This window comes from Corythoichthys intestinalis, chromosome 9, assembly GCF_030265065.1.
Source record: "Corythoichthys intestinalis isolate RoL2023-P3 chromosome 9, ASM3026506v1, whole genome shotgun sequence".
In the NCBI taxonomy this organism is placed as follows: domain Eukaryota; kingdom Metazoa; phylum Chordata; class Actinopteri; order Syngnathiformes; family Syngnathidae; genus Corythoichthys; species Corythoichthys intestinalis.
The window spans coordinates 13052098-13068117 of record NC_080403.1 but is presented as its reverse complement, the minus strand read 5'-3'; the positions used below and the strand labels follow the sequence as shown (position 1 = coordinate 13068117).

The window sequence follows — 16020 nt, the reverse complement described above, 5'->3', positions numbered from 1 at the left end:
CAAATATCGGCACCGATAATCGGCAGGGCCGTTAATCTGTCTATAGCTAATTTTGACAGACGGCTGGCTGTGATCATACACCCAACAGCCCTCCATGTAAAAATGGATTTTAAGTCTAATGCCTTCAATAGCAGCGAAGGAGTTAGTACAGAAGCTTAGGAAGTGCACAAACTGTCTCACGAGTATAGTGTAATTATTTTAGGTCTTTCATTGCCATTTTAGTTGACATTTTTCCTGCCTTCTTTGTACTGAAAATTAACTGAACCAAGCACTTAAAAAAACGAACCGAAATTATAGTTTAGTGTACCGTTACACCCAGAGTAAGCAGTAATCAAATATCAACAAAACCACTTACTATATGTTGAATGAACCTCATCAATTTCCTCTTCAGAGTGATTTTTTGAGAAGACCATAACCTGCACATTTAATAACAGCATTAGTAAACTAAAAAATGTCAGATCAGAAAAAATACAATTACTACATCACTTCTACAACCGCCAGATACCAAGAAGTCCCACTCCCCACTCACAGGTTTGACTTCGTCCTTAAGCTGATTTTTAATCTTCTCATTGGCTTCCACCTCTTTAACAATTTCGTCAGCTGTTGAGAAATGGGACATTAAATTGTTAATATCCACCAGGCTTTGAAAGAACACCTAGATTATTTCCTCGATCCTATGTTCTAAATGAAAAAAATATGAATGTAACTACGGTTCAATGAATCACTGATGACCAAAAGATGCAGTATTTGAAGGATTAAAGGATAACTCTAGCGAAGGGGTCCCTACACTTTTTTTTTTTCTGGAGTCCACAGTATTGCCCCAGACTGTGATGGGGAACCGGGTAGACCATATAACATAGAATTGTAAGAACTAGGCCAAAATTACCACTAACAGATACAGTATATCAGATATATAGAAGTAGCACGGAGTAAAAGTGGGAACCCCCTGCCAAACTGAGAAAAAAAACGGTGCAATTCACGGTGCATTCAATGTCCTAAAACTATATCCATACAGTAATTCCAGCTCGTATTTATCATCACTAGTGGTTTGCATAGGTAGTAAATACTTCACACTTTGTTTAATTCCAAATACTACAAATATTCAATTTATGTGTTTTGTAGTTTGTACTAAAAAATTCATTAAGTATGAAATACAAAGTTAAGAAATTGTCAAGATAAGGAACATCTAGTGATTGACACAGGCAAAGTTGAGTGAAAAATTACAAACTGCAGGTAGGCCTGTGATAACATCAATAATTTCAATAGAACAGTTTTTGTCATTGCATGAAACATAATTGAAAACTTTTCCTCTTTGGCAAATGACATGACAGCCTGGAATTAAAGCCTTATTACAGAAAAAGGGTAAATATGTGCTGTAACTAATTTAGAAGAGAAATCATATATAGGCGGGCTTTGTAGGACTGCTTTCCTTCACCTGGTTTGGGGTTGAGTGAGTCACACTGTGCATTATAAATATGCACAAACTCCTTGTGTCTTTTAATGAGTTGATCTCGGGACCCTTGCACTGAAAGGTTGCATTCCTTGAGCCTCCTCTTCAACTCCTGCAGTGAAAGCAGGTGGTACACCAGCTTCCCCATTGGGTGCCTTGTCTTTCCAAAGGAGCTGCAACAGACAAGCATTTTACCAGGGTACTGGTTAATCCAGAGATTGGCCACACTAATGTTCTCTCCTGCAGGGATTGGTATGATGGAAATGTCTACAAACTAATCCAATACTAATATAACCACAAACACCCAAACAAGTTGGAGTTCATGAAAGGTAAGATAAACCATAAGCCTCTCTAGAGCTACAGTGGTATGAAAAAGTATCTGAACCTTTTCGAATTTCTCACATTTCTGCATAAAATCACCATCAAATGTGATCTGATCTTTGTCAAAATCACACAGATGTAAAACAGGGCCTGCTTTAACTAAAACCACCCAAACATTTATAGGTTTTCATATTTTAATTAATGAGGATAACATGCAAACAATGACAGAAGGGGGAAAAAAACTTGAAGAGCAATTGAAACCAATTTTTGATTATCTTGATTATCTTATGATTGCAAGCGTCTTTCTATAAGGTTCAAGGCTTGATGAACTCACGTGCCAATTAGGGTTTCCAATTAACCACTGTTTATACATCACAGTTTATAGGAATGAAGATCCTGATCCAAACACCCAATGATTAATGAATAAAAATAATGGAAACTACAGCCCACACCATTCTTCACTGTGACTTAAAAGTGTCATCGAGAATAAGTGGTCTCTGTCAGCGCAAAAATATAACCAGTCATTAAAAGACCATCGACCTGCTGCACACAGTGCAATATTAATCACCCAGAAAATGTGAGACTCTGATGGCTTGGAAGAAATCTCAAATGTCTTCATGAGCCAGAGCAACAAGGTTCACTTTTTAGCATATTGAAAGAAATAATTGATAACATACAGGACTGTCTCAGATAATTAGAATATTATGATAAAGTTCTTTACTTTCTGTAATGCAATTAAAAAAACAAAAATGTCATACATTCTGGATTCATTACACATCAACTGAACTATTTCAAGCCTTTTATTATTTTAATATTGCTGAATTTGGCTTACAGCTTAAGAAAACTCAAAAATCCTATCTCAAAATATTAGAATATCATGAAAAAGTATACAAGTAGGCTATTCAACTAATCACCTGAATCATCTAATTAACTCGAAACACCTGCGAGGGTTTCCTGAGCCTTAAAAACACTCAGCTTGGTTCAGTAAACTAAATCACAAGTATGGGGAAGACTGCTGATCTGACTGCTGTCCAGAGGACCATCATTGATACCCTCCATCAGGAGGGTAAGACACAAAAAGACATTTCTCAAAGAGCAGGCTGTTCACAGAGTGCAGTTTCAAAGCATATCCACAAAAAGTCTGTTGGAAGGGAAAAATGTGGCCGGAAACGCTGCACAACCAAGAGAGATGACCGCAGCCTTAACAAAATTGTGAAGAAGAGCCGCTTCCAGAATTTGGGGGAGCTTCAAAGACAGTGGGCTGAAGCTGGAGTCCAGGTATCAAAAGCCACAGTTCACAGACGTGTCCGGGAAATGGGCTACAATAGCCGTATTCCCATGGTCAAGCCACTTCTGAACTCAAGACAACGGAAGAAGCGTCTGACTTGGGCTATGGAGAAGAAGCACTGGACAGTTGCAGAGTGGTCCAAAGTCCTCTTTTCAGACGAAAGCAAGTTTTGCATTTCATTTGGAAGTCAAGGCGCCAGAGTCTGGAGAAAGGCTGGAGAGGAGCAAAATCCAAGTTGCTTGAAATCCAGTGTGAAGTTCCCACAGTCAGCAATGGTTTGGGGAGCCATGTCAGCTGCTGGTGTTGGTCCACTGTGTTTCATCAAGTCCAGAGTAAATGCAACTGTGTACCAAGAGATTTTAGAGCACTACATGCTTCCATCTGCTGAAAAGCTCTATGGAGATGAGGATTTCATTTTCCAGCATGATCTGGCACCTGCCCACAGTGCCAAAACCACCAGTAACTGGTGCACTGACCATGGCATCACTGTCCTTGATTGGCCTGCTAATTCCCCTGACCTGAACCCCATCGAGAATTTGTGGGGTATAGTTAAGAAGAAGATGAAAGACACCAGACCTACAAATGCAAATGAGCTGAAGGCCGCTATCGAAGCATCCTGGGCATCAATAACACCTCAGCAATGCCACAGGCTGATTGCCTCCATGCCACGCCGGATTGATGCAGTAATCCGTGCAAAAGGATTCCCAACCAAGTACTGAGTGCATCAATGGATATTTTCAAATGTTTGATTTAGTTTTGCTGTTATAAAATTATTTTTTTACTTGGTCTGAGGAAGTATTCTAATTTTTTGATATAGGATTTTTGAGGTTTCTTAAGCTGTAAGCCAAAATCAGCAATATTCAAATAATAAAAGGCTTGAAATAGTTCAGTTGATGTGTAATGAATCCAGAATGTATGACATTTTTGTTTTTTTAATTGCATTACAGAGAGTAAAGAACTTTATCACAATATTCTAATTTCCTGAGACAGTCCTGTATACGCTGTTACATTTTAAATAGAGGTTGTTAAAAATAATGCTGTAATGAAAAGTTGTCAATTAAAAATTGTGTTCTGTGGTATTTATAAAGTATTTGTAGTATATACAGTGGGGCAAATAAGTATTTAGTCAACAGCCAATTGTGCAAGTTCTCCTACTTGAAAAGATTAGAGAAGCCTGTAATTGTCAACATGGGTAAACCTCAACCATGAGAGACAGAATGTGGGAGGAAAAAAAACAGCAAAATCACATTGTTTGATTTTTAAAGAATTTATTTCCAAATTAGAGTGGAATTCAATTGATGTGTAATTAATCCAGAATGTATGACATTTTTGTTTTTTTAATTGCATTACAGAGAGTAAAGAACTTTATCACAATATTCTAATTTCCTGAGACAGTCCTGTATATGCTGTTACATTTTAAATAGAGGTTGTTAAAAATAATGCTGTAATGAAAAGTAGTCAATTAAAAATTGTGTTCTGTGGTATTTATAAAGTATTTGTAGTATATACAGTGGGGCAAATAAGTATTTAGTCAACAGCCAATTGTGCAAGTTCTCCTACTTGAAAAGATTAGAGAAGCCTGTAATTGTCAACATGGGTAAACCTCAACCATGAGAGACAGAATGTGGGAGGAAAAAAAACAGCAAAATCACATTGTTTGATTTTTAAAGAATTTATTTCCAAATTAGAGTGGAAAATAAGTATTTGGACACCTACAAACAAGCAAGATTTCTGGCTTTCAAAGAGGTCTAACTTCTTCTAATGAGGCTCCACTCGTTACCTGTATTAATTTAATGGCACCGTTTGAACTCATTATCAGTATAAAAGACACCTGTCCACAATTTCAGTCAGTCACACTCCAAACTCCACTATGGCCAAGACCAAAGAGCTGTCTAAGGACACCAGAGACAAAATCGTAGACCTGCACCAGGCTGGGATGACTGAATCTGCAATAGGTAAAACGCTTGGTGTAAAGAAATCAACTGTGGGAGCAATTATTCGAAAATGGAGGACATACAAGACCACTGATAATCTCCCTCGTAGGCCTGCCGCGATAACAAATTTTAGTGGGTGATAATTTCATAAATTACTGCGATATGCGATATTATTGCACCCCCCAATTAAAAAAAAATTACAATAACACTGTGAGAATACAGTATATATTAATGGATCACGAAGACCCATTTAAACACAATAAATGTTTACTCTTAAATTCAAAAATACTTTTTAAGAAATTACAACTAAAAACAATAGACCATGCCTCTTTTAAGTAAAAGAAAACAATATAAATACTGCACAGAAACACAGAATAAATGTGTTTTTTAAGAAAAAAATAAAATTCCACTTAATAATTTAAGCATCTAGGCCAGTACTTCTCAAATGGTGGGGCGCGCCCCCCCAGGGGGGCGCAGAGCGATGCCAGGGGGGGCGCGAGTGACCTCGGGGAACATGCTTTTTTTTTTTTTTTTTTTTGCCGTACTAGAATAAAGTGTACTTGCACATCCACTCCGTGGGTGGCAGTGGCGCTCTCATTTTCAAAGTGCGTGCAGTATTTTTGAAGTAAGCAAGAGCACACGGAAGAGACTCATGCAGAGCTGGACTCACGCAGCGACCCACTGTCTTTCTCACGTGTCCGGCCGAGAAGTGCTGTTTTCGGCTTGGGATCGTCACGACCACCGCCCTCACCTACGGTTCTCCCTCGGCCGCCGAGAATGCGCTTTTTTCGGGCCGTTTGCCTTTGACTTTTAATATAGTGGGAAATGAGGAAAGACCACTGTTTACTGAGTCTAAAAATGATTATAGCGGAGAAGCCAAATCAGTTAAGACGCCACGTTTTTCAGCGAAAATGTGCCGAATATTGCCAATTGTCACAATCGTCCCGCTTTGTCAGTGTTATATCAGTAAACCAGTGAGCACTGTGGTGAATCAGCGAAAATAAAAACTTTCCTTCTGTCCAGAGACCTTTTTCCCCCCCTTCTATTCAGTTTTGTTTTTTTTCGGTCAAATTTTTTGGCATGTTGTCCTGAAGAGTAAATGTTTCTAATCAATTTGAATTTGTTATTATTTACTGATTTTATTACATTTTATTTTTCAGTATCAAATGGTCAAAAATGTACCTTGAGTGTATTTTTACAGTTTGGATGTGACTTTTTTTTTTTTTTTTTTTTTTTAACTTCAGGCAAATTGATGCGCATTGTCTTTTCTGTTACAAGCAACACAATGTTAAAAAAGTTATACTTTATTATAAGTTGATCTATGTTACTTTTTTTCTTTAATAGAAAAAAAAGGACACAATGTTAGGCTGAGGCGTACTTATAATAGTAATATAGACGAATGATACTATTTACAGTGGCGGCAGAGACTTGGGGGGGGGCGCGAAACATTTACGTCTTCCTTGGGGGGGCGTAACAGAAAATAATTGAGAAGCACTGATCTAGGCAAATGAAAACTTTTCGCCTCATAGCTTCTGCTATGGCGTTCCATGTGTAATACAGGGGTACCTCTACATACGAAGTTAATTCGTTCCAGGAGCTTGTTAGTAAGTCGAAATTGGTTTATGTCGAGCAGGATTTTCCCATAAGAATACATTATAATTCCATTAATTCGTTCCACAGCCCAAAAACCCACACTACATCCTTAATAAATACTGCTGTTACTATTGCAAATAGCAATTACAAAGAGCCAAACAAATAAAATATGAATAAAAATCAGAATAGCAATAATAATAGCAATAACAATAATAACACAGTACAGTACCTGTAATAATGTAACGAATCGGGTTCTAATGTGGCGGACTTTTTTTGCTGTACTTGAACGCACCGCGGGGCTGACGGTGAGCAGGACAGCGCTATTTTACTTTCTGTTTCGATCCTGGCGTCAACAGCAGTGGACACTCGGCGAGTTGATGGAATAAATGATTAAAAACCTGACCAAGCTGGCGATTTCTTTGGCGATGTTACCACAATAAGAACTGTCACTTTAACTTATAAAGACTGGCGAACGGAGGTCAGGAGGACCGCCGGCCGAGATCGGCATTCTACGGCCCGATTGTCAGCCCAGTTCCTGGATGCACACACCATGCTTATATTTTGCTATCATTCACATCTTCATTTCAATGGTAAGCGTCACCTTTTTTTTTTTTCTCCACTGTCATATGCTGGTGATGTTAAATGAAGAGCAGACGTGACTTCTGTGGCATATATGAACTCTTTTAATGCCGTAACAACACTTGCGCGCTTCACATTAGATATCGTAAATTAGCTGCCTAGATGCGCTACGCTAGTTCACTCCAAGTCTCATACCATTGGCTGCGCGAGCCCCGGGCAATCATGGGACACGTAGTCCATATACTACATCTCCCTTCTTAGAAAAAGAATATTGTAAAACATTTTACTGTAACAATATTTAACAATACAAATTCTTGAACTTCGAGGATAACACTCGCATTTCTTCAATCATTAAAGCTAAAATTATATTGGCATTAGTCTAACTAACAAATCCACATTAATAGACTTATAACAACAACAAGAACACAATATCTCTTATTAACTGTATCATCCTTTAAACTAATTTGCTAAGGATGCTTCCCTACCACTTCCGTCGGTGGTGATTTCAGATAGTACATAGTCCTGTAGTTTAGAGGGCAGCCTCAGACTTCGTCCACTTCTCGATGTCTGGGCTGAGGTGGCTTCAGGGACTGGCACCGGGTCCTGCACGGGAATGTCGACTTCCTCGCTTTCCTCTTGCTCACTCTCCTGGTCGCAGTCAGAAGCAGGGTCTGTGATGTGATTTTTAACTCTCTGCGCAGCCACCCTGTCAGGTCTAAGGTGTCTGCGGTTCCTTCTGTATTGTGCTCCATCCGATGAGATGATGTCATAGGACCGCGGCTCATCCCTGACTCTCTGCACTGTCGCTGGCTTCCATCCATTGTTAGTTTTCATGCATACTCTCTCACCCACCTCGAAGGGAGGCAGTGACGATGCCGCTTTGTCATAAGTCCTCTTTTGCTGAAGCTGTCTCTGTATCAGGCTCTGCTGAACATTCACAGGTGTCGCCGGCAGAAGGGTCTTCTTGCTTGCCGGAAGATTAGAGCGGAGAACACGCCCCATGAGCCGTTGTGCCGGCGAGTATTTCAATCCAGTAAGTGGGGGTGTTCCGCAAGTGCAGGAGAGCCATGTGGGGGTCTACCCCAGTCTGTGATGACGCCTTCAGCATGTTTTTCACCGTTTGGATTGTTCTTTCAGCCAACCCATTTGACTGAGGGAAGGCTGGGCTGGAGTGTGTAATTTTAAAGCCCCAGTCCCTGGCAAACCTGCCCATCTCAGCACTGGCAAATGGCACGTGGTCTGCTATCAGTTCACTAGGTATGCCATGCCTTGCAAAGACACCCTTGAACTTCGCTATGACAACAGCAGAAGTCTTGTCGAAGAGCCTAAGCACCTCAGGATATTTGGAAAAGTAAACCACAATGAGCAGAAAGGAACGGCCTTGAAACTCAAAGATGTCAGCTGCTATTTTCGCCCATGGTGTGTCAGGGACGGCATGAGGAAGGAGAGGCTCTTTTCTATTGTCTGGTAGTTTCTCTTGACATGCCGGGCAGGATTCCACCATTCCCATAACATCTGCAGTGAGGCCTGGCCAGTACATCAGGGATCTGGCATGCGCAAGGTAGCGCTGGATACCCTGGTGCACCGTGTGCAACTTCCTTAGCATCTCGGGTCTGAAGCCTCTGGGAATTATCATGCGGAGATTGATCATGAGCAGGCCATCCTCAATGTATATGTCATTTTTTGCATGGCAGTATGGTTGCGCAGCTAGTGGCAGGCTTTTCTTCCTGTCTGGCCAGCCCTCCTTGTGCAGTTTCATTAGCGTCTGCATCTCACCGTCACTTGCTGTCGCAGCTCTTAGTTGCTCCATGATCGCACTACTCAAGGGTTCCTGTGGCTCAATGTCGTACACCACCTTTTCATCACCCAGGACACCGCTATCTGGTGCGGTTGTAGAGAGGGCGGCCCTGGAGAGTGTGTCGGCCACCAACATGTCCTTGCCAGGCGTATATGCGATGTGTATGTCATACTTCTGCAGCTGAAGAAGCATCCTTTGTAGGCGAGCAGGTGCTTTGCCGATGGGCTTGGTGATTATCGCCTCAAGTGGTTTGTGATCATACTGGACTTTTAACACCGTAAACATACTGGTGAAACTTTTTCAGCGCAAAAACTATGGCGAGGAGCTCTTTTTCAATCTGGGCATAGTTCTGCTCAGCTGCAGAGAGGGACCTGAAGGCGAAAGCCACTGGGCGCTGTGCCTGCATCAACACCGCCCCAAGGCAGTCTTTTGAGGCGTCAGCCTGTATTTCGATCTCCTCCCGTGGATCAAAGGATTTCAGAAGCGGCGCGCAGGAGATTGCAGCTTTCAGTCTGTCTAGCGCCGCCTGGTGCTCAGGATGCCACTGCCAGATGATGTCTTTTCTGAGGAGCGTCCTTAGCGGTGCGGTAAGCGTCGCCTCATGTGGAATGTACTGGGCAAGGAACCGGGTCATGCCCAGCAGTCTCTGTAGGCCTTTTTTGTCTGCAGGTGGCGGCATCTGGGTAATTGCCGCAACCTTCGAATTATCAGCTTTGACCCCATGAGCACTAATAATGTGCCCCATGTATGTGACTTCACTCACCACATACTGGATTTTGTCCGCATTAAACTTGATGTTTAGTTTTGTTGCTCTGTCCATCACCTGCTGCAGTGTCCGATCATGCTCATCTTTCGTGGCAGCCGCTATGATCATATCATCTGCAATGATATGAACTCCGGTTATGTCGCCAAAGCTTTCGGTGTTTATACGCTGAAATACCTCACTGGCACTTTTAATGCCAAATGGTAAATGAGTGAACTGGTATCTTCCCCAAGGGGTATTGAATGTGCACAGATCAGCTGATTCTTTATCCAGTTTTATCTGCCAGTAGCCATCCTTCTCATCAAGAATTGTAAAGAACTTCATGCCCGCCAGCTTGCATTGCACATCTGCCGGTGTTGGTATGGAATAGTGTTGGCGGAGCACGGCTCTGTTAAGGTCTCTCGGGTCGAGACACACGCGCAGACTGCCGTTTTTCTTTTCAGTTATGACCAGGCTGCTCACCCATGGCGTAGGTTTAGTCACTTTACGGCACACACCCCTCGGTTCCTGGATGTCGAGTGTCTCTTTCAGCCTGTCTAACACAGCAAAGGGAATCTTCCGACATCCATGAACAACTGGCGGTATCTTAGGGTCCACATGAATGTGATGTTCACCTGGAAACTGGCCCAGCCCTTTGAACACACAGGCATAACGCTGAAGCAGCTCTGCTTTGGTCCTAGGTGGAGCATTGTGTGTCACTGTGTTGATTTTCTTGACTAAATTGAGCTGTACACATGCCTCCCTGCCCAATATAGGCGTGTCAGAGCTGTCGGTCACATAAAACTGCAAGAGGGCCTGCTTGTCTCTGGTGTGAACCAGGAGAGTCAATATGCCCTTGGGCTTGATGCAGGTGCCACCATAAGCTACCAGGACAGTGTCAGTCTCAGCCATTTTACCCGCCTCAGTAAGCGAATTGGCTACAGATTGGGGAAGCACGTTAGCCTCCGCCCCTGTGTCAAGTTTGAAGCTGACTGTCTGACCCCCGAGATGCAGCGCCATGCGCCACCCGGTGTCCCTAGAGCGACACTGCGCTCGTTTGACGGCACCAATAAACAATGCGTCCACCTCCATGCTTTCAGTATCTACTGGAGCAACGTCAGCTGCGTCCACCTCCATGCTTTCAGTATCTACTGGAGCAACGTCAGCAGTCGAGCGGCATACTGCCGCAAAGTCATTCCTTTTTCCGCACTTCCGGCACACGACATTGAACGCCGGACAGTTCCTGGGCCGGTGTGATTTCCCACATCTGTCGCATTGACGTTCCCCAGACGATATCACTGCTCGTGGTTTCGGTGGGAGTGCCCGCCGTTGGTGATGCTGCTCCACAGCTAGCACTGTCTGTTCCGAGTCACCTGACATCAACTTGGCCTGAGCTGTAACGACCTCTCTTGCACGACAAATGTCAATGGGTTTCGTGAGAGACAAGTCGGGAACATATAACAATTTTTCTCCAAGTCTGGTGTCCGACACACTGAACACAATTTTGTCTTATCATCAGGTCCTCGGTTTGTTTGAACTCACATGTTCGTGACTTTTGTCTCAGTCCAGTGACAAACTTGTCAATCGAGGCATGGTCGCTGAGTGGGTGCGTCCAGAACTGATGTCGTTCAAACACTGTATTTTTCCTCGGCGCCCAGTACTTATCAAAGGCTATGAGCACTTCTTCCATCGTTTTATTGTCAGCATCCGCATACGTTATCTCTAGTGTGTTGTATATTTCCAACGCATCCTCCCAAATGCAGTGTAACAGCACCGCTATCTTGCGGTCTTCAGGTTCGTCATCAAGTCCACTCGCTGATAAATATAGACCCTACCCACCGACGTCACAAAACCACGTGCTCGCTGTATGGTTCCGCCCACTTGTCCGTCATTTTGTCTCTGTATTAGCATTGGTTTCAATTGATCGAGGAATTTAAAATGCATTTTATGGAAGACCCGGTGCTTTCTGATGCCGTAAACTCACTGGATGTGTTGCATAAAAGGCGTTATGTGGAAAAGCTTCGTTCTATACAGTCGCCAGATCCATATTTGATGCCCAAATCGATGTTTTTCGACCCACTGTCTTCGCCCTGTCTGCCTGACATCTGCTACGCTGATATTTACAATTATCTTGTCCACACAAAATCAGTCTATTCTCACGAAAATTTGACAAACTTTAAGAGCTTGGAGGCTTATAAATACTTCGTTGCTGTTTGGGTGAAACAGGTCCTCGTCCACGAAAATTCGGCAGGAATCTATCTTGTGCTTGGAAAGGTGAGTTACGAAATTTTCAATTCAAAATCTTTTGTTATTGCTAACATCCACTGTCAAGTCTAATGTATTTCATGTCGTTTGTCAATGGAGTTAAGGCTTTTAATGTTTATATGGTTTAGCGATAGCACTCTCACTACATACATACGTGTATGTTGTCGGCGATTAGCCTAGCAATGATCTTAATTGTGGTTATTTGTCAGCCCAAAACCCTCTAAGTATATCTTAAATGCATCTTACCGGATATAAAATGACTACTACATAGTCTGTGGTGATTTTTTTGGTGCCCAGTTTTCACGTCGAATTGGAGCCGTCCATTTCGCTCTCCTCTTTGGATCCCTCGGAATACGGTAAAACTTCAAGTCTCTCCTTCCATCTTCTCTGTTAGTGCAACCAACAGCCACACACGCCTTCACCATTTTGATTATTAATGTTAAGGAGCAGAAAAACACGCCGTAAATAGGAGGAATGTACGTAGCCGTAACAGGTTAACACTATGTTTTGACGGACAATTGGGCGGTACCATTCAGGAGAGCGGAGTTGTGACGTCACGTGGGTAGGGTCTATAGGCGCAGCCTTTGCTCCCATTTTCGCCAATTTTCTGCGACGTTCCCAGTCAACAGCAACGGCGACAGTTGTGTGAACGACTGCATAATCGTATGAGGCAAGAAACGAGCAACTCACAGACCAAAGTGCCGAGCAGTTTAGCAACACTAGCAGCGTGGGGAGTTTAATGCGTAGCCATCCGTGGTCACGTGAGATTACTCCTTTTTGATGCCGTAATGCACCACTTCTGACACCATGTCATATGCTGGTGATGTTAAATGAAGAGCAGACGTGACTTCTGTGGCGTATATGAACTCTTTTAATGCCGTAACACTTGCGAGCTTCACATTAGATATCGTAAACTAGCCGCCTAGATGCGCTACGCTAGTTCACTCCAAGTCTCATGCCATTGGCTGCGCGAGCCACGGGCAATCATGGGACACGTAGTCCATATACTACATCCACCTGCACTAACCTTTTTTTTTTTTTTTTTTAAACCTTTTTTTCCTGCCGCACATTGCCGGTGTTCTGACAAATTTTGCATGTGCTTAACGTTATAAATGGCCGCGAATGCAGCGATTCCAAAGCAAACACTACAAACTTTCTTTAAAGAAAGGAATATTTACCTAAGGTTGATCATGTAAAGACATGTAAAAAAGTTCTCAGACACATCCTACAATGTTAGCTGCACACAGCAACTGCACCCCGCGCTCTCACTGTTAAGGACTTCGTCGTGTCGTTATGTATGTATTAATTTACGCCATTTTCGTGTTGCACATGTATGTTTATGATGTATCTAGTTTAGTCAACACCTTTGGATAACATTGAGAGTCCAACTGAATGTAAAAGAAGGCTTTTTCAGCGCCATAAAAGCTTTGGGAGAAAAATTTTATAAGGGAGCAAATTTTGACAGAACATCGGCACGCTGGAGATGGTCCGCAGTCAATCCGGAGCACTGAAGCGGCCGGTATACGTTGAACAATAGGATATAATGGGAACAAATTGGCTCCGGCGCTATTTTCTGCTGGACCCAGAACGAAAATGAATGTTGCATAGTTGGTAACAAGGAAGCCGAACTTTTAACAGCACGTCAGCTACGCAGGCGCACGCGAGGCGATAAATCGCAGCGGAAAAATTACCACCTTCATTTTTATTTACCGTGCGATAAATGGAATTATTGCATATTGCGACAGGCTAACTCCCTCGATCTATGGCTCCATTCAAGATCTCACCCCGTGGCGTCAAAATCATAACAAGAACGGTGAGCAAAAATCCCAGAACCACATGGGGGACCTAGTGAATGACCTACAGAGAGCTGGGACCACAGTAACAAAGGCTACTATCAGTAACACAATGCGCCAACAGGGACTCAAATCCTACACTGCCAGACGTGTCCCCCTGCTGAAGCCAATACACGTCAAGGCCTGTCTGCGGTTCGCTAGAGAGCATTTGGATGACCCAAAAGAGGACTGGGAGAATGTGTTATGGTCAGATGAAACCAAAATAGAACTTTTTGGTAGAAACACAGGTTCTCGTGTTTGGAGGAGAAAGAATACTGAATTGCATCCGAAGAACACCATACCCACTGTGAAGCATGGGGGTGGAAACATCATGCTTTGGGGCTGTTTTTCTGCAAAGGGACCAGGACGACTGATCTGTGTAAAGGAAAGAATGGGGCCATGTCTCGAGAGAGTTTGAGTGAAAATCTCCTTCCATCAGCAAGGGCATTGAAGATGAGACGTCGTTGGGTCTTTCAGCATGACAATGATCCCAAACACACAGCCAGGGAAACAAAGGAGTGGCTTCGTAAGGAGCATTTCAAGGTCCTGGAGTGGCCTAGCCAGTCTCCAGATCAAACCCATAGAAAATCTATGGAGGGAGTTAAAAGTCCGTGTTGCCCAACGACAGCCCGAAAACATCACTGCTCTAGAGGAGATCTGAAGGAGGAATGGGCCAAAATACCAGAAACAGTGTGTGAAAAGCTTGTGAAGAGTTAGAGAAAACGTTTGGCCTCCGTTATTTCCAACAAAGGGTACATAACAAAGTATTGAGATGAACTTTTGGTATTGACCAAATACTTATTTTCCACCATGATTTGCAAATAAATTCTTTAAAAATCAAACAATGTGATTTTCTGGGAGTTTTTTCCACTTTATGTCTCTCATGGTTGAGGTTTACCCGTGTTCACAATTACAGGCATCTCTAATATTTTCAAGTGTGAGAACTTGCACAATTAGTGGTTGACTAAATACTTATTTGCCCCACTGTACTTCTTTGGGTCGCTTGTCAGAATTCTCTGTTTAATTTTAGTTACTTTACCTCCTTAAGCTTTCCTTCTTCTCTTCGCTAGTGAGACACATGTCCAGGTGTTTGTTGATGAACATCGGAGACACACATACAGAGCATACAGGGCACTCCACTGCAAGAAAACACGTTTAATAGCTTCAAAATATATGTACACTACAATCAAAGAAAATGTTTAATATTTTTGTTTAGATACAATCCAGGATATATTTGCAACTTCATCTTTCGCTGTCAGCAGGTAACAGTGCCAAAACTGGCAGGTTAATTAAAGCAATAGTATTTGTGTAGTATATATGACCTTGAAGTAAAAGCCGGTTGCTCAAGGAATCTAAATATGCAAATTGAGAATTTATTAGGACCATGATAAAGGAGAAAATGTTTAAACAGAAAGTAGTACATTCCTAAGGGCTGACTTTTTTGGGACGAATGTGACATCAAATACTCCCAAGTTCCTTTGTGCTGGACGCAACTTACGTACAGTCAGCCAGGATGTCAAAATGCCAGTGAAGGCTGCGGGCTTATCACTTTTGCTGTGCTAGGCAAATTAAAATGGCGAAGTTTTTTTTTCGAGCCATAAGTCTTTTCTCCAATTATGAATTGGATGCCAGAAGCGTTTGCGCTGCAGTCTAACAGTTTGTGCTGAGTCCAGCAGAGACCACAATTGGATCCAGCACCCCCACGATCCTCGTGATGATAAGCAGTTCAGAAGATAAATTAATTAATTGGGATGAAGAATTATCATACGCAAACAAGAAATCAACGTTGGGACGAATCATTTATCATACTTATGGAACATACGTATACTACACGCCGCTACATATCAATGACAAATATTCTGATGTTTATGGATATTGTTAGCAACAAGAGCAGGCACTCTTATCCTACAGTATGGAAACATTGACAGACCCAAATACAGGTAGAAAGCAATAATAATAGGTGCACAATCCTTAAAGTTACTATACCTCTTCTGGTATTGCGTTCTTTCTTATTTCCATTTTGGACGTAAACAAAGTCTTTAGTCGGGCTAAAGTTTAGCCTACTTCCCGGAAATATTAGCATTTATTGATGTTTTTATCCACTACTCGACAGCAGAATTTTTTTTTTTTAAATTCTTAAACATGGGTCTTTCTGCTCGGATGCATTTGATCAAAATTATTAATATTCCTTTAAGTTGGTGCGCACTAATGTCATGTT

The 16020-nt window shown here is 42.3% G+C and overlaps 1 protein-coding gene across 4 annotated transcripts in view; it reads right to left on the bottom strand.

Moving 5' to 3' along the window:
• The window catches only part of rad18 (RAD18 E3 ubiquitin protein ligase), a 136013-nt gene that overhangs the window by 70598 nt on the left and 49395 nt on the right, over positions 1–16020 (bottom strand). For all 4 annotated transcript variants that reach the window (XM_057845121.1, XM_057845124.1, XM_057845123.1 and 1 more), the window contains exons 6-9: positions 14842–14941; positions 1436–1623; positions 530–600; positions 356–416 (exon numbers count right to left, since the gene is read on the bottom strand). In XM_057845121.1, coding sequence (XP_057701104.1) covers positions 356–416; positions 530–600; positions 1436–1623; positions 14842–14941 — 420 coding nt within the window. The remainder of the gene's footprint in view (positions 1–355; positions 417–529; positions 601–1435; positions 1624–14841; positions 14942–16020) is intronic.